A 27240-nucleotide genomic window follows, 5' to 3' on the forward strand; every position below is an offset into this window, starting at 1 on the left:
TTCATTACAGGGTTGCCCAAGGCTCAAGGACGCGATTGCATTTATGTGGTGGTGGATGGACTGACGAAGTATGCTCAATTCTTTCCCATCACCACTACTTACACAGCAATACAAGTAGCTGAGGTATTCTTCAGAGAGATTTTCAGGTTACATGGGATACCCCGAAGTGTTGTAAGCGACAGAAATAGTAGATTCTTGAGTCATTTTTGGTAGGAGGTGTTCCGATTATGTGGCACTAAGCTCACACCCAGTACTAGTTACCACCCGCAAACTGATGGACAGACGGAAATAGTGAACAAGTGGGTGGAAGGCTACTTGAGTAATTGCATGGCTGATCAACAGAAGGCATGGGTGAGATGGATTTATTTGTGTGAATATTGTTATAATACCACTTTTCACATGTCTATTCAGATGACACCTTTCCGAGCTTTATATGGGTATGATGCATCGAGCTTTATTGACTTGCTGATGGGTGATGTTAGGGTTCCACGTGCTGGGAATTTGATTCAAGAAAGTAAGGACATTATTAATGCTCTCTGGGATAACATAGCTCGGGCACAGAATCAGTATAAGCAGTATGCAGATCAAAAGAGGACAGAGAGGAGCTTTGAGGTTGGTGGCATGGTTTACCTCATGCTTCAGCCATTTCGACAATCTACTCTCAAAAAGAGTGGGTCAGAGAAGCTTAAGCCTAGGTATTATGGGCCTTTCAGGATCACTAGGCATATAGGGGAGTTGGCTTATGAGCTTGAGCTTCCGACAGATAGCAAAGTGTACAATGTATTCCATGTGTCGCGCCTCAAAAAGGCGTTGGGACAGAATGTGGTACCTTCTGCGGTATTACCTACCTTGGATGATGAAGGAAAATTGATCTTAGTGCCAGAATTCATTTTGGATAGCAGGGAAAAGCAGCTCCGCAGAAGGGTGATCAGATAATACTTGGTTAAATGGAGAGATCTACCAGTTGAAGATGCCACTTGGGAAAATGAAACAATTTTGCAGTATCCAGCTTTGAGATTGCTTGAGGACAAGCAATTTCAAGAAGGGCGGACTGTCATGTCCCCTTTCTAGCGACATGATTCCTACAGTAGATTTGCCTATCATTGACTCTCGTAGGCAAATGATTTTGGAGAGAGTCATCCTGTTGCCAGGAGATTGCACTTTTAATTTTATAAAGTTATTTATTTAATTTTATAAAGTTATTCAATAATAAAGTGCATTATAATAAAATTTTATAAAAAGATGTTTCTAGAAGCTCCCAGTGACTTCTTAAAAAAGTGAATAAATAAAGAGCAGGAGGCACCCATTTGGACAAGCGGTTTTGTGGATTCGACTTCTATTTCAGTTGGAGGAATTTGTAGTCATTTGGTCTGCAAGTTCTCAAATTATCTTTGGGAACGAAAACTCCCATTGATAAGCAATTTTGAGGGTGTGGAATATCACCTGAATTATTGCAAATTGGAGGTGACGTTACAGTCATTTCATCAGAGCAGAACTCTGGGGCCTAAGGCCAATTTTAAGGATTCAGTTCAGTAGAGACTGTAAGCAGTGAAGAATTGTTTGAAGAAGGAGAACCAGGGCTTATAATAGAATTTCCTCATACCTAGTCGAAACAGCAGGGGCACTCTTAAACATTCCTTGCTGGAACCCATATTAGCGTCGATTTTCCTTGATGATTGAGACGCTTCATTCCTGAGGTCAAGCCGAAGGTGTTAGGAGGAATCAGGGATTGGGGAGTGGCCTAGGTTATTTATTTTTCCCACAGAGAAATTCGTGGGTCTGCTCATGGACTTCAATTTCTGGAATCATCATTGAAAGAGGGTAGGAAGTATATTCTAATCCTTCATAATCTGTTCCATATTATTTGCGACTCAAAGCTCTATCCTTCTTGACGCTAGGCGAACTCAGTAACACTAGTTTGAGCACCGTTTGGTAGGTTGCGAATTATTAAAAAAAAATTGCAAGCCTGGAGTTAAATGTGAACTTTCGGACTGGGAGCAATATACACCCCGAATTGCCTCATTTTTTGGAGTCAGGTCGAAAGTTTAAGATGTAATAAGAGGTTGGGAAACGGTTTGGATTACCCATTGCCCACCACAGAGACTGCTGTATTGATTGCAAACAAATCCGCAATCTTCATTGCAGGAGGGCTGGAGAAGAATCTAATACCTGATCCATATTGCATGCGACCTAGCGTATTTTACATGTTCACACCAGGCGGACGCAGATTGGACAGTATTTGAAAGGGGGTGCGAATTATATTAGAAATTGCACCAGTCTAGAAGTATTGAACGGCCGGCAAAACTAACAGTATATGATTAATTCGGCGGTACCAGCTATAATCCCGGATTTGGAGGGCGGATTAAGGAAAAGACCTGAATCGATCACCATCCAGATAATTTCACTCAAACAGCGAACAATGGAAGCAGTACTCCAGGTTCTTAATGTTGCTTGATTGTCTATGTACAGACTCTGTCATTTATTTCAATTGGATTGTTATTGGATAAGAGAAGAACTTGTTATTCTGTAACAGATCTGTCCATTAAATAAATGTTCCTGAATACTGTTGGTATCACCTGCATTTGTTACAACTAGCTCATTTGGTGAATTGTTTGAGACATTACACTCTTAACCATTTAACAGTTGCATGCCCAGTTTTAACAAATTTCATAGTACATTATCTTTTCATAGTGCAGTTCAGACTACAAGACAGGTGTTTTACGAATTGTCTCAGTTTATCATTGGTTCTTTAGTGACTTATATAGTTAGGGTCATTACAAAATAGCACTCAAAATACATAATTAATGCAGTTTGATGTGAACTCTGAACTTGCCATTAGCATTCAAACGAATGCTATGCTGTTTGTTCACAAAAACAAAAGATTCTATTAAATTTGTTTTCAAACTGCAGTTCATCATCTAGAAATAGCATTCAAATTTCTCTATTAATGTAATTTAATGTGAAATTCTGAAGTTTCCATTGTTCACAAAGACAAGAAATGTAAAGTAACAGTCATTCTGCAGAACATTATTGTGGTTGAAAGACTTTCCTATAAATTCAATAACAATCTTGACCGCTTACTTCATGTTAGGTAGACACAAGCAGACTTCTATGGATCAAAGATCTAACATTTAAGGAAAGTAGAATGTACGTACTTGTAACTGGGAAACCATGTTCAAAAGGAGCACTTCTGTTAAAACCAACTGTAGCCTTTGAGGCAACTTGCAGACTGAAAGAAGTTGATGATTTATGCTGTTGAGAATCAAAATTGTTGCATTCAGATACACCTTCATGATTCTGAAAACTAGGACTTCCCTGTCTACTGAGGGAAGTTTCCTGACCACTACTTTCATCAAATTTAGCTTTCTTTTCAATTGAACAGTCAAGGAGATTATCCATTTCATATTCCCCACTACCAGTAAACCCTGTCTGCTGTTTCCTTTTAGTGCGAGCTCTGCGATTCTGAAACCAGTTATAAACATTTGTTTCAGAAATATGGCCATGTTTACGAAGCTGAGCTGTTATCTCTTTTATCCTTTGCTTACATGGGGTTCCTTTACCCTTTTCAAATATACTCTCAAGAATCTGAAGTTGTGCCTGGCTTGGAGTCCAACGTTGCCGAGTGGTTATCTTATGTCCCACAAAGCCCATCACTGAGTTGAATGTAAGGGCTTGTCCAGGAGTGAACCCTAAAAGCCATGAAGTCATTGAGATTAGAAGAAAGAATATATATTCTAAATGATAGCGCTGAAAACTTTAGGATGTGTGCATATTTCATTCAGGTCTGTGCCTTAGGCGGGCCCAGAATGTATATAAATGCAATATTTTATTGAAAAAAACAGCTCACAATATACATCTAAAGAAATATGTACATATACATGCATGTTTCAATAGATTGATCTCAAATGGAAAAAATGGTCCAAATGCAACTGAAGTAATGCCACAAATGTTATCCCCTGGAAACCATATCCTAGACACTTCTTTTACATTTCTGCATTTCTGACATCTTCATACTTGGCACATAAATTCTAATGATGACTTTTACCTTTTCAGATTTGGTAAAGGAAATAGCTCTTGGACAGAATCTGCATACATTTCAACTCTTCTATGAAGATTGCTGAGCAACAGTATGAAGGACTGAAAATTTTCTCAATTCAACTAACAATAAGAATAAGATGGCACTTCAATTCTTCAGTGATGGGCATTGAATAATGCTTGTCCAGTTGGCATTTGTCAACTTGGCTAAATAAGAACACTAAATAAAAATAGGCATATAGACATACACAAATACTGTCAGAAACGCGTGCGCACACACACACAGACATATTGCATATAACCTCAGGTTTTCAAACTCTGTGAAGATGCCCTCAAAATCATTTAAATCACATGACAATGTGGATCAGTGATTGTGGCAGAGATGATGTTGTCATGCCTCTTAACATTAAAAGATCTCATGTAATGTTGTTAGGTGACTGTGGCAGAGGAGTTGGCTTTCAAATGAATATGTAGGCTGAGAACAAGGTTTGCCTTCTCAACAATTTATTTGTACTATAAAGTAAATTGGAGGGAAGCTCACTCTAAGATAATTAATAGGCTGTATATTTAAGACATGCAAAGGACGGAGGGAATAAATATGTAAACTGGGATGTTAACATCACACGTTGAAAATATACTATTTACATTTAAGAGATAGTGGCATATAAGTTGTCTGCCATATACACTGATGAAAGGAATGATGAGGAGGAATATACACGGAATGACAAATTATTGTAAAGACAAAATCTAAGAAGAAATCACCCACCATTCAAGGCATTTTGCTGCAATACAATGGCATTGTGCATTTCAATAAGTTGTTTACAGATAGATCCATAAGCAGATATCTGCTTTGCTAGCATTAATATCTGATCTTCTGTCATAACTTGCTCAGGAATTGTATCACATGTTGGAAGACCTGCAAGCCCCCTAACGTCTTCATGGTTTATTACTTGTGCAAAATTGGTGGATGCAATATTCATCCTTATTCTGAATTTCCACCTGCCAATGTGCCAAAAAAGACTAAAATCTTGAATGAGATTGTACTCTAATTGTTTGACAAAATAGCCTCAAAGACTCAATAAAATATATTGAAATTCAAATTGCAATTGATTTTAATTATGTCCATGTGACTAAATATGTCTATTACAGACTTTCTGACAGAATATGCCAAAGAATAGAAAAATCAATAATAAATTGCCTGCAAACTGTTAGACAAGAAAACACAAAAAATTGCTCAATATAAGATTGCATATAAAACTACAAATTGCTGAGTGAATGTTCCATTTAAAAGCATGAAAATAAAAATGGATATTACAGAGAGCCAATGCTTGTTTCACAGAATAAAGGAATTTCAATTATTTGTGTAACATTCTATTTGTAAAGGTTGCAGTAATAACAAAAGAAATGGTGATGTATAAATGATTCTGAGCATCAAATCAAATATGAAGTTTTCTGTAAGTTTTTCTCTACAAAAGTTCCATGCTTTGTTTCCTTGTTACATCCCAAATTTTTGCTTAGTTAAAAATATCATTATAGCCCATTGAAGCTATAAACGAAATTGAGTTGGATGGTTAAATTGTTATTTATTCTGATTTCATGTGAAAATGAGGAGATTACTTGTTCATTATGGTTCTTATGAAATTGAAATGTTGGTTAATTCTTATGTCCTCGAGGAATTAAAATAACGGTTTTTAATATGATGTTATACGAATGGGAAGTGGCTAGCTAGTACGAATATTTGATTTTAATTAAACAATTTGGAAATATGATATTACCTTGATAAATTCTTTTTGAAGGAACGGATGAAGCATTGCCAAAAAAGGAAAGGGCATGAGGGCATCACCTGCCATTGAGTTATCAAGTATGAGTTCTAAGCCACCTTGGTCAAGGAAGCTAGACTAGGCAAGCAAGGTCATACCAAGTGATCACCATGAACAAATTGGTCAACAGATTCAATAAAATAATGAAATAATGAAACTAGAACATATTATTACCTTTATGTTTGTAGACAATTTCAGAGCTTCTTGTCATGGCAAGGCATGTTTTAATATAATGATACCATGGTACCTACACATACATGTAAATGTACATACATATACATGTACACGTGTATATTCCATATGATTTATATGAACGTATATGTTTTATACATAATCTACATATACTTGGAATATTGTGTATGCATACATATACGTGTACTTGCATATGCAAGTATGAATAGGTACAAATGATTCCTCTATATTAAAACATTAAAGGAATTATTATTTCCAACCTATGTCAATGATTTAATTATTAATTCCAACTTTTGGCAACATTATAATTATATTTGTGGCATCGGCCCATTACATTTTCAGTGGCCTATTTTAATATGGAGCCATTACTTTATCAGCCACCTTGTTAAGGTTTTTTAGCGTAACTTATTTTGATGCCACCTTTTCTTCTTGCTTGTAACCGAGCATGCATTTTTTGTAAAAGACAAGCTCATTATATGTGATGGATGGATACCAAGAAGACTCTTCTTTATCAGTGATTCCACTTGCATTACCTTCAGCTTTTTCATCTGCATTTTATTCCATGGCAATTTTGAAAACCACACTTTTCCATTGCAATTTCTACACACCAGCTATTGCTGCTTTATAGTGTCGTGATTAAGGATTACTATTCATAACTGGCTGTCAATCTGTCATTACACTTATACAGTGCCATGAATCGCTATTTTGGAGGTCGCATATTACAAGCTTTATGCTCCGTGATTGCCATGAGACAATCACTATTTGATTGTCCCAAAACCCAGAAAGGAGCAATAACAAGTGGTTCAGCTCTCCAATAGCATAAGGAGAGAGATAATACATTCACCAGGTTGTGCATTCTTCCACATTTGCTAATTTCCAATTTTTATATGTTAAGGCTTTGAAATCTCGGCTGGAGATTGATGGAATGTTTGATAATATAGTTAGAGCCTAGCTCCAAATGAACTACCATATTCTCATAAGACTGATTAGGTAACATCATAAATAAGAAGTCTGAATTATCCACTACTTCTATGAGATTTTTTTCTCTTCCAGACTTTTGTTTTTAAATTGAAAGGATCCCCAATCCAGTGCAAACTTATACAGGGGCATTTTTCTGTATGCCTTAAGGAAGGTACTCTTATAAATGTCAAGCGACTATTATGAAAACTTAAAGAACTACTTATAAATGGCTGTTATAAGCCCAGATCTGGCAGAGAGTTCAAATTGTGATAAAACAAGATTGATCAATGTTATAAACAACCACACCGGGATTCATCCAGGAAGACCAGCAAGGTCGAGATGAAGAGTGTGGGTTAATGACAAATGAATGGTGGGTTATGCCTGCAAGATAAGAGAAGGCAGTCAGAAGCAAATAAACAGTTAATAAGCTTAAACAAACCTTAAACTAATTAGTTCATGGTGATCAAATGGTGTTAATCTTGTTGTCAAGTCGAGTTGTAAGTGATCGGGCACATTGTGTTAATATAAATCCCTGGCTTGGGTAGGTTTAGTGGCATGCTTGCTGCTGTGATCATTAAAAGTCAGGGTTGCTAGTAGTTGGCAGACAGGTTGATAGAAGGTATCCATAGCCTAGTTAGCTGCCTAGCTGACACTCTTAACTCCAGGATGCTCAATGGCAAGACAAGGTGTCCTATGCCAGTTCCCAGGTAGGGAGGGCCTTTCTCAGTTGAGATTGTGTGGAGATAATAAGGATCTACGGTTGGGAGATTAAGCCCCTGACAATGCTTCTCCTCTCCACCAGATGCCAATGCTTGTACAAATACATTCAATTCTGCATGCATTTCAGTTATTTCATTTTCCTTAAAATAGTTAATTCAGTTATTTCCTTTTACTTAAATAGAAATCATTTACTTCCGTAATAGTTGTTAAACTCTTTCAATTGATTATGAAAAGTAGTCATTATAACTATATCTTTCCAGATGAATATGGAAAGTAATACAAATTGTTGTGATTTATCAATTGTTTTTAAATGGTTAGGAAATTGGTTGTTACATTCCCAACGCAACACATGCAACTAATCAGTGACAATATGTTACATCCCCTCCTTGTGAACTTTTTGTTTAAATAACTATAATAACTACTTCAAGTGAAGAGTAATGTTAGATGGTCACGAGACTTTCAGTAATTTGATTTCAAAGAACGAATTCCTAAGTAACACCTAAATAGTTGTGGTTGGTCTTCCAAAGCTAAACCAAAATCATGAAGTTTACAAGGGATGCGCTCTAGGTAAGAACATTAAAAGCTCTTTTCATAGTAGTGAAAGTAGAGCTAAAGAGATCCTGGAAACAATTCATTCTGATTTATGTGGTCCTATGTCAGTTGCTTCTCTAAGTGTTTTCTAGTACTATGTTACTTTATAGATGATTTTTCCTGTAGATGTTGGATTATGTTCTTAAGTCTAAAGAATCTGATGAAGTGTTGTTCTGGTTCAAAGAGTTCCAAGCAATTGTTGAAAATTTATCTAACAAAAGAATTAAGATTTCGAGATCAGATAATAGGGAGAATATTAGTCTGGTATCTTTCATGATTTATATGATGAAGTTGGGATTAAGAGGGAGTTCTACGTACCTTATAATCCTCAACAAAATGGTGTAGCTGAAAGAAATAACATAACTATTATAGAGCCAACCAAGGCTATGATTCATGTGTTAGGATCAAGCAACATTGGGGGGTGAATCAGCGTTGCGGCACTTCCAAACTAGTTAACAACTTTGCAACTTAACCATAAACATCCACATATAGCAATATACGAAAGTAAACCATAAAACAATAAAAAACTCATAACACCATGATTTGTTTTCAAGGAAATCCTTGCCAAGGGAAACTCCTAGTCGGGATGGTACCCACAACTATACACTAATCTGAAAATCCTCTGATAAGAGGTTTGACATTATTAGATCTTGTTATATAGTATTTAGTACATGAGTCCTTGTTAGAGGACTATAGCTTGTCAAAGGTCTCAACCTTGTTAGGATTTGTATTACAAAAAGAAAAGTGCACTTGCTTGATAGGGACTCATTGTCCAATTATAATGATAGTATTTACAATATCAAAAAGACTATATTGTCATCACAATGCTTGATTAGTATGTAATAAAGCTTGCAACGGATCTGATCCCGCATCAAGGTTCGCACATAACAAACATAAAATCATCATAGCATCATAATCCATGCCCACATACGAATCAATCTATCCTTTATATCCTTCACAAATCTTTATCCAGTCGGCTAGAAAAACTCTTCACAAAATGTGTAGCACACATTCCGATATGCAATATAGCATGGTGTTATCCATGGGTTAACATCTAGGATGTCGTCCCTATGATGCTAAGCAATTAAATTAGTAGAAACAATTCAATTAGCTATGCCAATTTGCCCAATCTCCAAAACTGTCCTGGATAACTGCTATACTCTACCAATTTTACCTTATCCAACCAAAACATGTGCCAAACAACATATTAACATAAGCAACCATATGTGAAGCAAGTACATATTATATATTACTATAATCCAAAATTGTAGCCATGTCTGATAAGTATTATATGCTCACTGACCAAAAACTGTCCAACTGTATATTGGTTTTCTACTCTGTACTTTAAGCATTTTTCATGAGTGCCTTCCAACAAAACTGATTATTAATCAAGCGACCTTACTAATTGATTATGTTGTCATTAATGGCATTTATGCCTTCATCTATTAATCACTTGCCAACAATCTCCCCCTTTGACATCAATTGTCAATGCCAAATCAAAACTTTCTCTCAAAATATTATACTTTAACTGTACTCCCCCTTACATTATCTTGTATAATCATTTATTTTCACTACACCACTTCCACTTTGACATCAATAGAAAAAGTGAGATACAAAATCTATATACAAGTCAAAATTTTGCATCAAAGCAAACAATATACCACACAAGCCATAATATGTCCGCAAAATTCACATTCAGAGGTGCAAAATCAGTGTCCTGTGACTTTTTCAGTTCTCAGCTACCTGAATCTTGCCACATAAGGAATGTGTTGTTATCTTAGCTCCCTCCAAGACTGTTGGTCTGAATAATGCATAAGATTTCTGAGTTGAATCTAGCAATTCTAACTCTTTCGCATGAACTCCAACTTAGGTGTCAATAAACTTCTCAATATAGCAAATCTCTATATAACTCTATCCTTTTCTCTCTAAAGAATATTGATCTTGTCCACTGCTTTACTTACAAACTTATCAAAATCAGTAGCAATCTGATTAGATTTTTCAAAAACTGATGTAAAATTATCTACATTATCTTCATCTTCCTTAATGCACTTTTTTGCATTTACTACATGTTTATCTGATCTTACACAGTGAATGTAGACTTCCTTACCTTCGGACATACAGGCTTTAATGTCCTTAATATGTTCATCTATTAGTATTACATCATTGGCAATAGAAGCACATACCTTTGTAAACCTTTCCGTCTTATATTCCTTTCTTACCCTGTCCTTGGCTACCTGCTCAAGAGATTGAAAATGAGCATCAAATTCATTCAACACGATCTCCATGTTATCCACATCATTACATTGGAAAGTCATTGGCAGAGTTAATACTCTGTTGGATCTGTCTAAGACTTTACTAAGTACCCTTGTCTTTTTCTCCAGATTTATCATTTGCCTTAGCAAAGATCATCATAGATATCTTCAACAATTCATCCTCATCATAAGGTTCTAATTCTCCTTCCTTATCCATGCCAGCAAGTGCTTTGCTTAAATCACTTGCCAACAATGTCACTCCTCCAGATTTAGTGGGAGTTTCCATGAGACTTTCCATCTTTTTTACTGTCATTTCAGTCATCAAAATAACATTATCCTTATCAGTAAGATCCATGCTCCTTGTTGCAACCTATGGAGAATGATATTCATCTTGACTTGTATTCTAATCTACTAAATCAATTGTGATTAATGAAGATTTACCTTCACTGATCACTTGTCTAATCTCTTCCTCTGTCATGACATCTTTCTTTTCCTTCTTTTCCTTTTCCTTCTCTTGATCTTCTTCATCAAATTATCTCTTCAGCCATATCGTTGGCTTTGAGCATGATCTCATTGATTTCATTGTTAATGATGAAGTTTCTCGTTAAGTCTTGCTTCTCCTTCTCCTACTCCTCCTTAGAGGGCTCCAATGATATAGGTACACCTGACACAAAGAAATCAGATTGCTGAACCATGTTAATGAATTGATTTGCCTCTTCAACTTCTTCTGATGGTGTGACAGTTTTCTCTCTTATAGTGATACCCTTAGGCCTTGGTTCAAGCTCTCTTATAATCAATATCATCCAAAACTTCTGCTATCTCTTCATATATCCCTGTCATGATCTTTATTATCCTCATCTTTGTTCTCATCTTACTCTTAGCCCTATTCAATATGTCCTTCATTTCATCAATAGTAACTAAGGTACACAAATTATGTAAAGTTTGTTCTCTAATTCTCTAGTCTTCTTCTAATGCTAACTACCTCCTACATCCAACTTATCATACAAATCATCTGGAATGCTTCCCCTAATTTCTAACAAACTCCTCTTGAAATTTAACCAATACTTAATAACATAATCTTCTAAGAGTTTCTGATCATTCTCTTCATATGTGTTATAATATTTCTCAAACTGGCATATCCTTCCTTCTTTCTCGATTCTTTCAATGATCATCATATCAGGCTTCCATTTCTTCTTTTCATCCTCTTTCTTTTTCTCTAGTTCTAACTGTTCAACTGTGGTAGGTTTCTCTTTTTCTTTTTCTGTGACCTTAGCCTTGGTTACCTTAGGCTTCTTAGGACTAGGCCTTTGAGCTTTATCCTTAGGTCTAAGCATCCTAGAAGCCTTTGTTACTGGTTTTGTACTTGGTGTCTCAGCCTTTATAGGTGGAGTTATCCTACTACACTTCCTTGTATGTAGCTCTTTGAGGTACAAGTGTAACCTCGACCTAAACAACCACTTCTAATGGTACATCTGGTACCTCAAGTGGTCGCACATTATCAGATAAATCCTTAATTGTCTTCTCTATGCTTGATCCACCAATCTATGCCTTCTTTGCTTCCTCACTCTCCTTTCTAAGAGAAGTCATTTGTTCCTTGGAAATTCCTTCTTTTTTAGCTATCTTATCTACCATTTTCTCTATTTTTCTCTTCCTAGAGCCTCAGTTAAGCTCTTCCCTAACCTAACTATACTTCTCTTCACAGGTTCCCCGTCTTTGAATATTAGGATCTCTAACAGAAGCTAGAACTACATCAACATGTCATATCACAATATAGGGATCAATTCCGTAACACATAGGAGGGATCCACTAAGTCTTGATTCAACTACTTCCATTAATGTACTGGCAGTCTCAACCATAAAGCGCATTGTATCTACATATTTTTCAACTATTTGTCTAAGAATTATGACTTTTTGTTTTATTTCCCTCTGAAATACCTTGAATGATCCAAACAAATCACTGTTAATCATAGATTTGTGTCACATTCTGTAATGTTTTGTGATCAAGGCTGCAATAGGAATGTCACCTCTCCAAGCATGTGGGTGCATATTAGGAAATCTTTGGATTATGTGGAAGAATAGGTCCAATTCCAAAGAACCAAATCTAAATGCTTAGAGACTTCTCATGTTTGATCCTTCTAATGTTTTCTAATTGTTATTGCCTCAAGATCTCATAGATGTCAAAGTGTTCATCTTCAATTACCATCTTATATATGTTGTCTAAATCACTCCAATTGAAACAAAGTTATTCCCACCACTATGATGCATCTTATATCCTAGAATCTTAGAAATCAATTTCACATCATGTTGTTTTATATCAGCGAAGCTCGCTTGTTCCACTTGGAACCAATGTTCTTTTCAACTTCCTTATTTACAAGTTCGGTCGCAATAGGTATAATTCCAACATTGTCCAAACCTATGACTAAATGAATTAACTCCTCAATTATTTTGACAAGTTTTTCACTCGGCCAAAAGTATTGAGCATAATATTGATCATGTATTATGCTCAATACAATCTTAATCCATTCTACTTCTTCAAACTCCTCAAAATCCATAACATGAATGATATTTAGATTTTCCAAATGTTTGAATTCATCCTTAAATGACCTATCATTATTGTAAATATCTTTCAAATCTTCCCAAATATTTGCATTCCCAATTACTTCATTATTGCAATGTATTTGTGCCCTTATATCCTCTACATGGAGCACCTCGTTAGGGGGTTTTTGAAAATGCTCCCTCAAGGTCGTCTTCCATCAATTTAAATGGATGTTTATCCAAATGGCATCTTGTTCTTTCCTTAACATCATATATATGAGGCTTATCCATGTTTACTCAACCAGATAACACCTTCAAACAAAGCTTGCAGAATAGATAAATACCTTTTTATGTCATCAGTTTAGGGTTTGCACAAATTAGTTTGTAATCTCTTGCTATACTACTCAATTCACCTCTTGCTTTGTTTGTTCTAGCTCTGGCAACTTGAATGGTGAAGAGTAACTTGCATTCATCTGTTAAAGCCTTTAATTTTCCGTGATGATTAATGCATTAGGTCACATTCTCCATAAAGTTGATACATAGGCAGAACTTACAAAAACTCACAACGATGTCGCATAGCATAGTACCATATCAAGGTCTACGAACAGAGATATCAAGTCTCCCTACTTGTGTTGCATTCTTCATGTATCCATACTTGTTGCATGCATAGCATCTTTTGATCTTCTTTTTCTACTCTTTATGTTCTTCATTATGAATGGTTATCCGAATTGGATCTTGCATTAGTCTCTCTTCTGCTTCTTTGGAACATTCACCATCATGATATCCAATTCCAGTCATGTCGCCTTTCAATTTATGTTGTTGCAATTGCTCATCAAGTTTATCACTGCTTGACTAAAGCTTTTTAAGATGTAACTTTGTTTCCACAAGCTCACCTTTCACAATGTTAGAATACTTCTCAAGTTCTAATTTCACCATTCCAAGTCATGCACTTAAATCATTAAATCCATTTGTCTTCCTTTTTAGACGTGTTTCAAGTTTTTCTCTGTCTTTCCATCTTCAATTTCTTTTGCCATTTAAAATGATGTGATAAATTCATGTCTAAGTATTTGATATTCCTTTTGAAGCTTCTCAACCAGATCTAACTCATCTTCATTTGATTTAGGCTCTATAATTTTTTCAACAAGTTCTTTCCTCTTTATCCTTGCGATTTCAATCTGATATTTGAGTTTCTTGATGTAATCTTGCGCATCTCTTAGCTTCAATTTCAATCTTCCGTTTTCTCTATTAGCTCTGTCCAGATCTTCAAGTGTTGCATCAAAGTTAATTTGTAACTACTTGCATCCATCAAGATCCCCCTCAAGTTGTAAGACTTCTTCTGAGGAACTAAACTCTAATACCAATTGTTAGGGTCAAGAAACACTGAAGGGGGGATGGAGGGAGGGTGAATCATTGTTGCAACACTTCTATACCAATTAACAAATTTGCAACTTAACTATAAACATCCACATATAGTAATACAAGAAAGTAAACCATAAAACAATAAAGAACTCATAACACCATGATTTGTTTTCAAGGAAATCCTGGCCAGGGAAAACCAAGGTGGGGATGGTAGCCACAACTATGCACTGATCTAAAAGTTCTTTGTTAAGAGGTTTGATCCTATTAGGAGTCGTTGCATAGCATTTAGTACATGAGTCCTTGTTAGAGGATTAGACCTTGTTAGAGGTCTCAACCATGTTAGGAGTTATATTACAAAAAGAAAAAAGCACTTGCTTGAGAGGGACTCGCTATCCACTTATAATGATAATATTTACAATACCAAAAAGACTATGCTGACATCACAGTGCCTGATTAGTCTACAATGAAGCTTGCATATGATTTGATCTAGCATCAAGGCTTGCACACAACAAACATAACATCATCATAGCATCATAATCCATCAATATCCATGCTCACATACGAAATCAATCTATCCTTTATACCCTTCACTAATCTTTATCCAGTCAACTAGCAAAACTCTTCACAAAATGTGTAGCATACATTCCCATATGCAATATAACACGGTGCTATCCAAGGGTCAATATCGTCCTAACAATGCCAAGCAATTGAGATGGTAGAACAATTCAATTAGCTAAGCCAATTTGCTCAATCTCCAAAACTGTCATGAATAGCTGCTATACTCTGCCAATTTTTCTTATCTAACCATAACATGTGCCAACCAACATATTAACACATTGGACCATACTTGAAGCAAGTACATACTATATATTACTAAAATCCAAAATTGTAGCCATGTCTGATATGTATTATGTGCTCATTGACCAATATTGTCTGATAGTATATTGATTTTTTGCTCTGTACTTAGGCATTTTTCATGATTTCCTTCTAACATAATTGATTATCAAATCAAGCAGCGTTGCTAACTAATAATGTTTCCACCAATGAAAACATTTATGCCTTCATCTGGTGATCACTTACCAACAACGCTTGTTAAGCAATAGGGTTGTTGTTGCACCAAAAATTGACCCATTATGCCTGATACAACCACTAGACTTATAAAAGAAATGGGGGGCTTTTAACCTTGATGTGAATTCAATGAGGGATGCTGACGCATTGCCAACAATCCCCCTCCCAAGGGTACTCATCATGGCCTGCAAGGATTTTAATGTGTCACCAAACTCTAATACCATTTATTAACCGCTAGGGTTGTCATTGCACCAAAAGATCGACCTGTTAATACCCAATACAACCACTAGACTTATAGCAAACACACGAGGCTATTAAACCATGTTGCAAATCCAATAAGGAATGCTAATCCACTGCCAACATCATGATGAAAGTCTACAAACTTTCTGACGCAGTGCAAGGCAAGAGAATCCCCATAGGAGTGTCAGAAATATGATGTGACATAGTCAGTTGCCCCTGGAGCCAAATGTCCACCTACCCACCTGACAACATTCAACTTGGTAGGTGAGTTTGAATTTTGAAAAGAGAGGGAAACGTTTTTCAAGATAGACAAAAGGAATGAATCTCATTCATTCGATCAGTGAGTAAGAAAGAAGGAAGCAGACAAAGGAGAAGTGCAGAGCACAGAGCAGAGAAGGAAGAAGATCAACAGATCAAAACAGAGAAGAAATATTTAAAGTTCAGAGGACAGAAGGAAGGCTCAGTATCACAGCACATATTGAATCTCTCTGTCATTTTGTTGTCCTAAGAAGCAATGATTGCTCCAGGCATTATTGTATGCATCTTTTAGTGTTGTAGGTTTATTATCATTTTGAAGTATTTTGTGTTTTTTTGGTTAAAGCCGAATGCTCCCAAATTTTGTAATAGTTTTAATCTAGTTGAATAGAAAGCAAGCAAGCAGGCATGCTTGGCTTATTGTTGTCTCCATTCTATTCACTATTGCATGTTTTGTATTTGAGAAGTTCTTACTTGCAAGTTTTGAGGTTATCCTCTGTGTTTTAATGGCGGAAATGCTCAAAATTGTAAGTTTGTTAAACAACTCACTCAATTCACTCCTCAACCGTGCTCTTTCTCTATCAACTCGATCTGTACAAGATGTGTTGTCTCTACTGAGTCCACCAAGCTACCATCTGTAGTCCCTACCGAGTTCACTCGATTCCACCTTCCCTTTGTTGACTGAGCTCACTCGGCAACCACTGTGTCAAGCTCCACCTTCCCTTTGGTGACCGAGCTCACTTGGCATCCTCTTGTGATGAGTTGCCCTTACTGCCGAGCTTACTCAATTTCTTCAAGTGCCGAGTTACTCGACACCATCTATCTGTCACTCAACACTCTCTTGTGCTGAGCAAAACTATTAATCGGCATCCTCTTGTGCTGAGTGAAATTTGAAGTTGTGACGGTGAATTCTTTACAAGGAGATGTCCTAGCCCGTGGCAAATAACCATACAATGGAAACACAATGCAAGAAATAAGATCCAATACCAAAAACAACTCTTTATTCATAAAATAACTGATTACATGCAACGTGTCAGGCTGTAAAGCCTTCTCGGTTACAGCCAAATACAAAGCAAGTAATAGTTCTACAAAATCCTCAAGACCTAATCCAAACCCTAGCTAGTCCAAATCCACACTCTGGTAGAAACCTCCAAAGAAAATCTAAACTTGTGCTTGCAAGCCACAAGCAAACCGTGGCTACTAGCTTTTCTCAAACTTTGCTCCTCTACTTCATCCTTCTCTCCAAGCTTCTATACAAGAAGAGGTCACACCTTGAGAGCTTGATTACAAATGCTCATATCCCTTGCTCAAAAAGGCACTTACCACCCAAGATCTTATGAACACAACCAATGTGGATAAAAGGTAAATGTGACTACCTTACAACAGATATTTAGTTCCCACCCAAATACAACTAAGCACCACCATGTGGCCAATTAGAAAATTACATTGCCTTTGTGGATCACAACAAATATTAAATGCATGGTTTAAGGGACTTTCCACAAAATTCTAAGATGCCACCTACACACCTCGATAAATGAAATGACAACCATTTTTCTTATTTTTCTTTTTATGCCACCAATGCACCTCAATAAAAGAAAAAAGCCTCTTGTCTCCATTTTATATTTATCTTATGAACTAAAGCTTGCAAATTAATAGTACATTTTCAAAATAGAAGTCCGCATCAGATTCTAAACAACACGACTCCAAAAGAAGCTTTTACAAGTGTTAAACTCGATATCAGTTATTTTAGAATTTTTGGTTAACCTATTTATATTCATGTTCCGAAGAGAAAGGATCCAAATTGGGACCTTCATGAAGTAAAGGAATATTTGTTGGCTATAGCGATTCTTCAAAAGCATACAAGATCTACATTCCAGGTCAAAAACAAATTGAAGTCAGCAGGGATGTTTTTTGACGAAGTTGTAGTTTGCAAGAAATCAAAAGAATCTAATATGTTATCTAATAAAGAAGACTTTGAACATCTTCAAAATTTTGCAATGGCCAATCCAAATCCATCTTTACAAATTCAGATTGAGAGTTTAGATTTAGAGGATTCAGCTGAACCAATTGATCATGTTGATCCTATTGATACTTTAGCAGGTCCCAGTAATACTTCGGTCAACAAGAAAAACCCTTTGTGGGCCAGAAACATTAAGGAAGAAGATGAACAACATGCAGCTTCTCATGGCACTTCCAAAGAAAGTAAAAGGCCTCATAAGTATGCCAGTTGCGTAGCTTTAATGACCCACATTATTGCATCTGAACCTTCAGTGTTGAAGAAGCTTCAAATCAGCAAGTATGGAAAGATGTCATGATGGAAGAGTATGAATCCATCATTTAGCATAATGTATGGGATATTGTTCCAAGACCAAAAGGTAAATCAGTTGTTTCATCCAAATGGTTGTCTAAAATTAAGCATGCAATTGATGAAAGTATAGAAAAATATAAAATCAAATTTGTTGCTAGAGGTTTTTCACAAGAGTAAGGCATTGACCATGAAGAAACCTCTGCTCCAGTAGCATGTTATACATCCACTAGATCCATCATAGCTATTGTAGTAGTGAAGGAATGTGAAAACAACTTTCTTAATTGGGTAATTGAAGAGGAAGTATATATTAAGCGGTCAGAGTATTTTGCTATTCATGGTAGAGTCTCATGTGCGCAAGATGAAAAAGGCACTGTATGGCCTTGAGAAAGCTCCACATGCTTGGTATTGGAGAATTGATCACTATCTTCTAAGATTGGATTTTCATAAGAATGATGTAGATCCAAATTTATACTTAAAGGTACATGATGGCAAAGTGTTAATTCTTGGGCTTTATGTTGACGATTTGCTTGTCACTAGTAGTGATGATCTTATTGTCAAGTATAAGAAGGATTTAACTTCAGAATTTGAAATGAAAGATCATGGGGTTGCTGCACCATTTTCTTGGGCTTGAGGTATGACAAAGATCAAATGAAAACATATTAAATCAAGCTAATTATGCAATTGATATTTTGGAAAAAATTGACATGTTAGAATGTAAGTCTATGGTGATTCCCATTGAAGCAAAACTGAAAAAGGTTGTATGATGATGCAACCACTTTAGATTTATTGATCCTACTATGTACAGACAGCCAATTGGTTCCTTGGTGTATTTGGTTAATGCAAGGCCTGATATATATTATACAGTTAATACATTGAGTCCATTCATGTATGAACCAAGGTACGTTAATCTTGTGGCAGCCAAACACGTTTTGAGATACATTCGTGGTACAGTGGGATATGGATTGAAATATTCTTCATGTGTAGAGCTGAACTTATAGGAGTTCTCTGATTCAAATTGGGCAGGGTGTGTGCCTGATAGGAAGAGTACTTTGGGATGTTGTTTCAGCCTAGGGTCGGATATGGTCTCCTGGTGCATTAGGAAATAATCTTTTGTAGCTCAGAGTACAGCTGAAGCAGAGTATGTTGCAGCATGTGTGACTGCAAGAGAAGTTGTTTAGTTTCATAAATTACTTGCAAATTTATTTGGACAGCTTTTGGAACCTACTATAATCATGTGTGATAACCAAAGTTGTGTAAAGCTTTCAGTTAATCTGTTTTTCATGACAGAACTAAACATGTGTTAATTAAATACCACTACTTGAGGGATATGATTCAAAGTTAAGCAGCTGAACTCAAGTACATTTCTGTAAAGGAGCAAACTGCAGACATTCTTACCAAGCCACTTTCGAGAGTGAAGTTTGCTACTTCCAGGATAAACTCAGGGTAGTGGAGAATGATGCCCTTGCTGAGAGAAACTCAACTTTATTGATTCCCTTCATATATTGATGAGTTCTCTACGAGAGAAGTTCAAAGTGCAATCCCTTATTAATGAGTTCTCTATGAGAGAAGTTCGAGATGCAATCCCTTGTTAATGAGTTTTTCTCTACAAGAGAAGTTTGAGGTGCAATCCCTTGTTAATTTGATCTTTTTTGTGGAAGAAGTTTGAGGTGCAATCCCTTGTTAATGTATTCTTCATATGAAAGAAGTTCAAGGTGAAATCCCTTGTTCTACCCTCTCGGAGTAGCTATTAAGGATCCATCCTCTAGGAATAGCCATGGTGGAAGTCATGAGTGTGACTCCATAACTTGTTCTTTTTATGCTTTACTAATTTACCCTCTAGAAGTAGCTATGGTGAATACTGTTATTTTGAAATAACAATGTTTTATTGAGAAAATCTATGATGAGATTTTTGACATTGTTTTTCGTTAGAGTTGTGCACACTTGTCGTGAGATGACACTTTGAAGATCTATCACTTGCTAAGAGGTAGTGTTGAAATATTATAGCTGCAATAGAGATCAGTTTGGTGGTTGCCTTTGATTCTATTTAGAATAAGATCCTTTTTAATTTTGGTGTGCTCCCATGAGATATCTCTGCAATGTCTACTCTTGATTGTGTTCTTCATTTCTGGCAATTGTCATATTTCATGCAAAGTCTTGCGGCTTTCATTATTCCTGTTCTTGCACTTCTTTATTGTGACTTCATATTCCTAATGGCTTCATGTTTATATTGGAACCGACGAGTTTTGTCTCATGTGAATCCTACGTAACCTTTTAGGCTTTTTGTGGTGTTGTGTTATTGCTTATGTCTAACTGGATTATTTTTTATGACTTATTGATGACCTGGCTTTGTGCAGTCTCATTCAGCACTACTGACAGTTCATTGGTTCTCCTTGTTCTGTTATGAATGACACCATATATGTGGCATCATGTGTATTCTCCTCACTCAAGTATTCTCTTAAAGGCGTCAGTTTCTTGAGGATTAATGACACTTCTTTTAGTTGTCAGTTCATATCCCATGGCAGTTTCTCTTTATTATTGTGGTTGATTCATATTATCATGCGTGGCAATGAATTTGCAAAAGATCAAGTATCTTTAAAACGAGAGTTTTCCATGTTTTTGAATGGTTTCCTCATTAAAAGGGCTACAATAATTTTTACTCCTAAGCAATCATAGTTCTGCAGATATAGTGTCCTATGCAAAACTCGTGTTCTCTGCTCTGCATATGCTAAGTTGATTAGAAACAATTCTGTGCTATTGTATTTAGTATGAGATATTTCATTTATGTGTATTGAGTTCATACACTTCTTACTGTTGGTTCTTTTGCTTCTGATCTTTGTGTGATCATTTTGCAGTCACAGTGATTCATCGAGGAGCATTCCTGTAATTTGACATTGAATCTGAATATAGGCATTGTAGATTTTTGTGGGCTGGGTTATTTCCCTCGAAGAGGAGGGATTTTTCCCAAGATAAATGCTTAGTTCTATTTGTTTTCTGAGAATTTGATTTTAATTGTTGCTTTCATCTATTTATTTCTGGTTCAAATTTAACAATATGTATTGGATTGCATACAACTTTTTGAACAAAATGTCTCACAATAAATGACATAAATAGCACGAATTACATGGCAGTTTAATACTTTTGGAGGCTCGTGTGTCAGATTGCAAACAAAATGTTGCAAAATGCATCAGAGAAAACAACATAATGATGTCCCCAATTAAGGTTGGATTGGCAATCCTATTTGCCAGATATTTTAATTAAATATAATATTATATTGTAGACAATAAACAAAATTAGCAGTCTTCAGATGTTTGGTGTCATGGTTTAAACACTATGATGGTCAAGCGGCCACCAAGGTTCAAACCCCTACTACGCCACGGTGCTTGCATGCCATGTGCCTTCACTAGGCTGTTGAGCTCACTGGTTTGAACAAGTGAATTGTGGAAATGGCATCTTGTGTTTGTGGCCTGATGGGTTCATAGCTCCAAGTGAAAAGTGTAACATGTGGAGCCAGAGGGCTTGTCATGCCAGTGTCACCAATCAGCAGTCACATTAAAAAGTTTGCCAGACATTAATTTAAAAAATGGATTAAATTATTAATGAATAAAATTATTAAATAGTTTTGTCTTGGACAACTTGGTCCTAGCCCACCTAACTAATGTTCTGGTATATTTGTTATAGTAATTTTGCTTTTGGCTGACTTGCTCCTGGCCTGCTTCTAAATGTAGTCGGCTTATTCAATACCGTGGACCAACCTAAGGAGTGGAAGGGTATTTATATGGAAGGTGCAGTCTAGGAACTATTTTTATTTGCAAGTGCATTTCATGAATGCCAGGTTTCTTGGGACGAAAAACCCTGAAAGGCAACAACCAGGTAGGACATGCACCTTGCCTGTGTGTTCTTATGCCATTATTTTGCCTGTCTCTGAGCTCCAATAAGCGGGAACAACGTAAGGTGTCTGAGCTACATCAGGGATATGAAGGAATCTTTATCACAGATCTAGCAATAAAGACTGCAGGCAAAATATATACAGTTGCTGGTTATGAGAGCAGTCTGAACCATTCCAATATTTAGATCATACATCAGATGGCCACCACTGGGGACATTGTATATCATTACTGGAAAATTCCAGGTGTGCATATTTTAGGAATGTTATTTGTTCTCATCACTGCTGTAGGTGGATGAATAAATGACTAATGTAAGCCTGCCATCAGCAGTCAGCTAGTCGGTAAAATCTTCGAGTTGAAATTCAGTATTAGCTGGGCTTGATGATCCTTATCAAAGAGTCCTATGATCACTAAATTCTTACTGTAGCCTGTAAGCTATATATTGATTTTCTATCATGATTGGATATGGAATAGTCTGAGTTTATAAACTGATTTATTATCATTTGAATCTGAGAACAATTGAAATTTACATTCAAATAAAGTGTCTGATGTTCTTGCAATTCAATAACTGCAACCAGCTTACTTTGAATTGGTTACAGCTCAAAATCATAAAGAATCAATTACAGATCAGGTTTTTTCAGTATCATCAGAGCCAACTTCCTGCCAACCTGTGAGGGTTTGTTGATGAAGATCCATGAAAATAAGAAGCTATGGATTTAACGACATTATTTCTGCTATTCAAAGCCAAATTGTTAGAGAGATGGGACATAGAATTCCTAAAGGAAGACCAATTATCAGATGAACCTGCTAAGGAAATGACCTGATGTCATGCCAAAAATATAAACTTAAGACCAGCTATATGTCAAGATCTATCCTTTGCTAACTACTCCAAGCTTCAAATGAATTTGCAAAGGAGAAGCACAAATAAGGATACGAGGAGAGCTTTGGATTGAATCAATGGGATCTGAAATGATATGCAATTGAAGCCATCAAAATATGTGAAAAGTATTTAGGGTAGTCTGATCAAATTAAATCTGTATTTGTTTTTTATAAATATTTGAGATATTAGGAATTTTATGACAACATAAGGCAAAAGAAAACAGAATAGAAAAATTTGGGAGCGACAAGAGTGGAACCTGACATGGAGAAGTATGCAGAAGCAGAAGAGAAGGTCAAGGAGAATGAGATGATGGTGCAGAAAGAAATATCAGAATTTCAAGCTGTCGAACAAGAGTGTACCTCCATAATAGAAGATAGTAATGCCCACGGGTCCTCAATCCAAATTTTAGGTATGGGCATAATTGCATTATGTAAGGATGATTTGCGGTGTATGAGAATGTCTTGATCATGTGATACTGTGCAGATTAATAGTTCTGATGTTCTGAAGAATGGTTTGTATGATATTGAATGCTATGAAGAGAAATTGCAGGTTTATTTAGAAAATGAAAAATCCCATGATTATACTCACATATTACATGGAGGTGGGCCAAGAAACATTATAACTTTTTTGTTCCAAGATTGATAATTTTGTTGTGCTTCCCAGGATACAGCAGAAGGGTAGTGTTGCTAATGACAATTATATCAGAGTAGGGCAGCAGAGCAGTCAAGCAATGATTGTGAGATTGAATAGGATCTTGGTATTTGATTTTGGCATACAAGTGTCAATTGCTTGAGAGCAAGCCATCTCCAGGACAGGACTGTGACGTCCCCAATTACGGCTTGGTCAGCCAACCTACTTGCCAGCAATTTTCAGTACATAATTATTATTTAACCAACAAAATAAAATTATTAAATAGTTTTCCCTTGGCTAACTTGCACCTAGACAACCTAGGTCTGTGCTGGGATCTTTGCAAAAATAATTTTGTTTTAGGCTGACTTGCTCCTGGCCAACCTATGAAGCATGTTGGGTTATTTGATACCATTAACTGACAAAGGGTATTTATATGGCAGTTGTGATCTAGGAAGGGATGGAACTATTTTTATTTGCAATTGCATTTCATGAATACCAAGCCTTCGGGACAAAAAAACCATGAAGGCAACACCCAGGTAGGATGTCCACCCTGACTGTGTCTTCTTATGTCATTATTATGCGAGTGTTTGAGCTCCCATCAACAGGAATGACATAAGGTGTCTGAGCTACATTGCGGATACTGAGGGATCTTTATCCAAGATCTGGTGATAAGGAATGCGAACAAGATACAAGGTCACTGGTTATGACAACAGTCTGAAAGATTGAAATATTAGGATCATACATCAAATCACCACCACTGGGGACATTATATAATATACATCATAACTCGGAAATTCGAGGTGTGCATACTGTAGGAATGTTATTTGTACTCATTGCTTCTGTACATAAATGAATGAATGACTAAGGTAAGCCTATCATACAGCATTCAGCTTGTGGGTAAAATCTTGGAATCGAAATTCAGTATTATCTGGGCTCGATGATCCTTGTCAATGAGTCTTATATTCACTGAATTCTTACTGTAGCCTGAAACTTATATATATTTATTGATTTTCTATCATGATTGGATATGGAATAGACTGAGTTTATAAACTAATTTAATATCATTTAGATCTGAGAACAATTTGAATTTTACATTCAATTCAAGTATCTGTTGTTCTGCAGTTCAATATCTGCAACCTGCTTATTTTGAATTGGTTAGAGTTTAAATCCTAAAGAATCTATTAGAAATCATGTTCTTCTCAGACATATAAATAAAAATAATATTCTTGTACAAGAGTCTGATGCTTTGCTCCCAACGCAACAATTCAGGGGATATTCTATATCATAATGCATATAAATTGTTTGAAATAAATGTCCCTTGGAAAACAACCCAAACACCAGTAAAGATTATAAGTGCAATAGGATGCACTCACACATTGATTCATTGGGGTTTTCACAGTGGAAACCCGCGTTTGAATATCAAGAGGAGATGTTACATGTTTAAATGTACAATTTTAGTCAGGTGAACCAGCAAATCTAATTCTGGATGTCATGTACATCAATGACAAGGTGAAGTCATTAGCAGTTTTGCCTCTTCATTATTGCATCGAAGCACAAGGACGCCCTATAATAGAAATTGACCAGCCAAAATACTCATACACCTTGGCCAAAGCTTACGCTCTCCAATGCAACAACTCAGAGGCAATCATATATCAGATTGCATACAAAATGTTTGACAAAATAAAGAATAAAAAAATCCAAATTGTAATGTAGGCTTTGGCTCCGTAATGCAACAACTTAGCCATTATTGATGCTTTGAAATTTCCACATGGTAATACGAAGTCATATATCTGGATACAACCAAGCTTAATTTTCTCTTGATAAGATTTTGTTTTATTGATACAAGTTTGCAGAAAATAAACAAAAAAAATACCAAAACCAAAAAACTTAAACAGCCATATCCAGATATAGCTATTCAGATTCAAAGGGTATTCTACATCAAACAGAATGCAAACAGTTTGCCATAAGCTTCGCAGAAAACACTACCCAAAAATATATATGTATAATAAGATCATGAGATACTCTGCTCCAATGCAACAATTCGGATGTTATTCTTGATCAGATTGCATACTATTTATGTTGACAAAATGTCACGCAGAAAATAGCCCAAATAGTAACATACATTGTACTATGTTTTGAGTTTCCGGGAGCAACAATTCAGAAGCCATTCATTATAAGATTGTACAGCAACTGTTTAGACAAAAGGTCGTCCCACACAAAGCAAACCCCAATAACAATATTCTCAATCAAGAGTTCTTTGCTTTCAATTCAACTATTCACAGGCTACTCTATATTAATTCGTTGGCAATCTGTTCGACATTATTCCCATAAGAATGTATGCATCACACGAAATTCCATTGCTTTTCGCTTCTCAGTGCAACATTTCAGATAGTATGCATCAAAATTATGTAACCAAAAACAAAAACATCTTTCATAGATTACCTTTTAATGACTTTGAGGTTAAATAAATGTGCCACTAAACGCCATGAATCTTGTCCGTATTACAATTACTAATCTTTTCTCTGCTTTGGTGAAAAGAAAAGTAAAGAATTGCTGAAAACTTCCTTCATACAAAAACTGCAGTGGTATGACAATTAGCGCTAATTCGGCAACGAATTTCCCTGCAACTCTCTCTGTTCCTAACCTGATTTCACGTTGTGCGGCACATTTGAAGAGTTTTTTCCGAAGATTGCTTTTTGGACGAGCCATTTATGCAATTTCTCATTCGATTTTTGGCCGCCCGTATGTAATAGAATGTCTGAGAGATCCATCGTGCATGCCTATGATAGTGTGGTTATATTGCCTAAATATAGTAAGGAGAGATCTGGCAAGTCCAGTTGATAAAGCCGCTAAAATTAGAATCGATATATGCTGTGGTGAAGTTATCTCTATATAGTCATATTATTGTCACCCTCAATCTAATCTGACTAGGTTTAACAATTTAGGTTATTATTATTGGGATTAATAAATTGTAAAGGGAAACAAGTATTCCACAAAAGAAATTAGGTGAAAAAAGGATGAGATTATTATTGGAAGTATTAAATTGGTAAAAATAAAAAGGATGTGAAAGGAAAAAATTAAGGATATGATAATTAGAGGAAAAGGAGAATATTATATAAGTATTAAAAATCTATATAAAAACAAAAAATAAAATGGAAAGTTTAAATGTTAATGGTTTAATTAAGAACTATTTGATAACAATGTAGATATGAAATTGGAAGATGGATGATATTTAGGGCTCATTTGGTACAAGTGGAATAGGCATATGTAAATTTTTAAAATTTTGAATTCTTTGTTTGGATGCACCAAATTGGAATTGGAATACGAAATAAAATAGGAATACGTATTCCAATTTTGGCCCAAACATGAGGTTTTGCAATTCCACCTATTTAGTTGGAAAGAAAACATAAATTTTTGGGTCCATGAATTCCCCATCAAATTTTGGCTGAACCAAACAGAGAATAGGAATATGTACCCCTATTTTCTATTCCAGAATATGTATTCCTATTCTC

The 27240-nt window shown here is 35.9% G+C and overlaps 1 protein-coding gene across 2 annotated transcripts in view; it reads right to left on the bottom strand.

Annotated features, from left to right (window-relative positions):
• Nucleotides 1-26591, bottom strand: part of LOC149528397 (WUSCHEL-related homeobox 8-like) — a 48796-nt gene extending 22205 nt beyond the window's left edge. Inside the window, exons 1-3 of one of the 2 annotated variants that reach the window (XM_089810926.1) lie at nt 26171-26591; nt 4802-5034; nt 3156-3689 (exon numbers count right to left, since the gene is read on the bottom strand). In XM_089810926.1, the coding sequence (XP_089667052.1) occupies nt 3156-3689; nt 4802-5015 (748 nt within the window). In that variant the 5' untranslated portion in view covers nt 5016-5034; nt 26171-26591. The remainder of the gene's footprint in view (nt 1-3155; nt 3690-4801; nt 5035-26170) is intronic. The other variant, XM_089810927.1, reaches the window with a different exon arrangement.
• Between the last annotated feature and the right edge of the window lie 649 nt (nt 26592-27240).

This window comes from Cupressus sempervirens, chromosome 11 (genome assembly GCF_028749045.1).
Source record: "Cupressus sempervirens isolate cs-2001-9-10 chromosome 11, ASM2874904v1, whole genome shotgun sequence".
Lineage (NCBI taxonomy): Eukaryota > Viridiplantae > Streptophyta > Pinopsida > Cupressales > Cupressaceae > Cupressus > Cupressus sempervirens.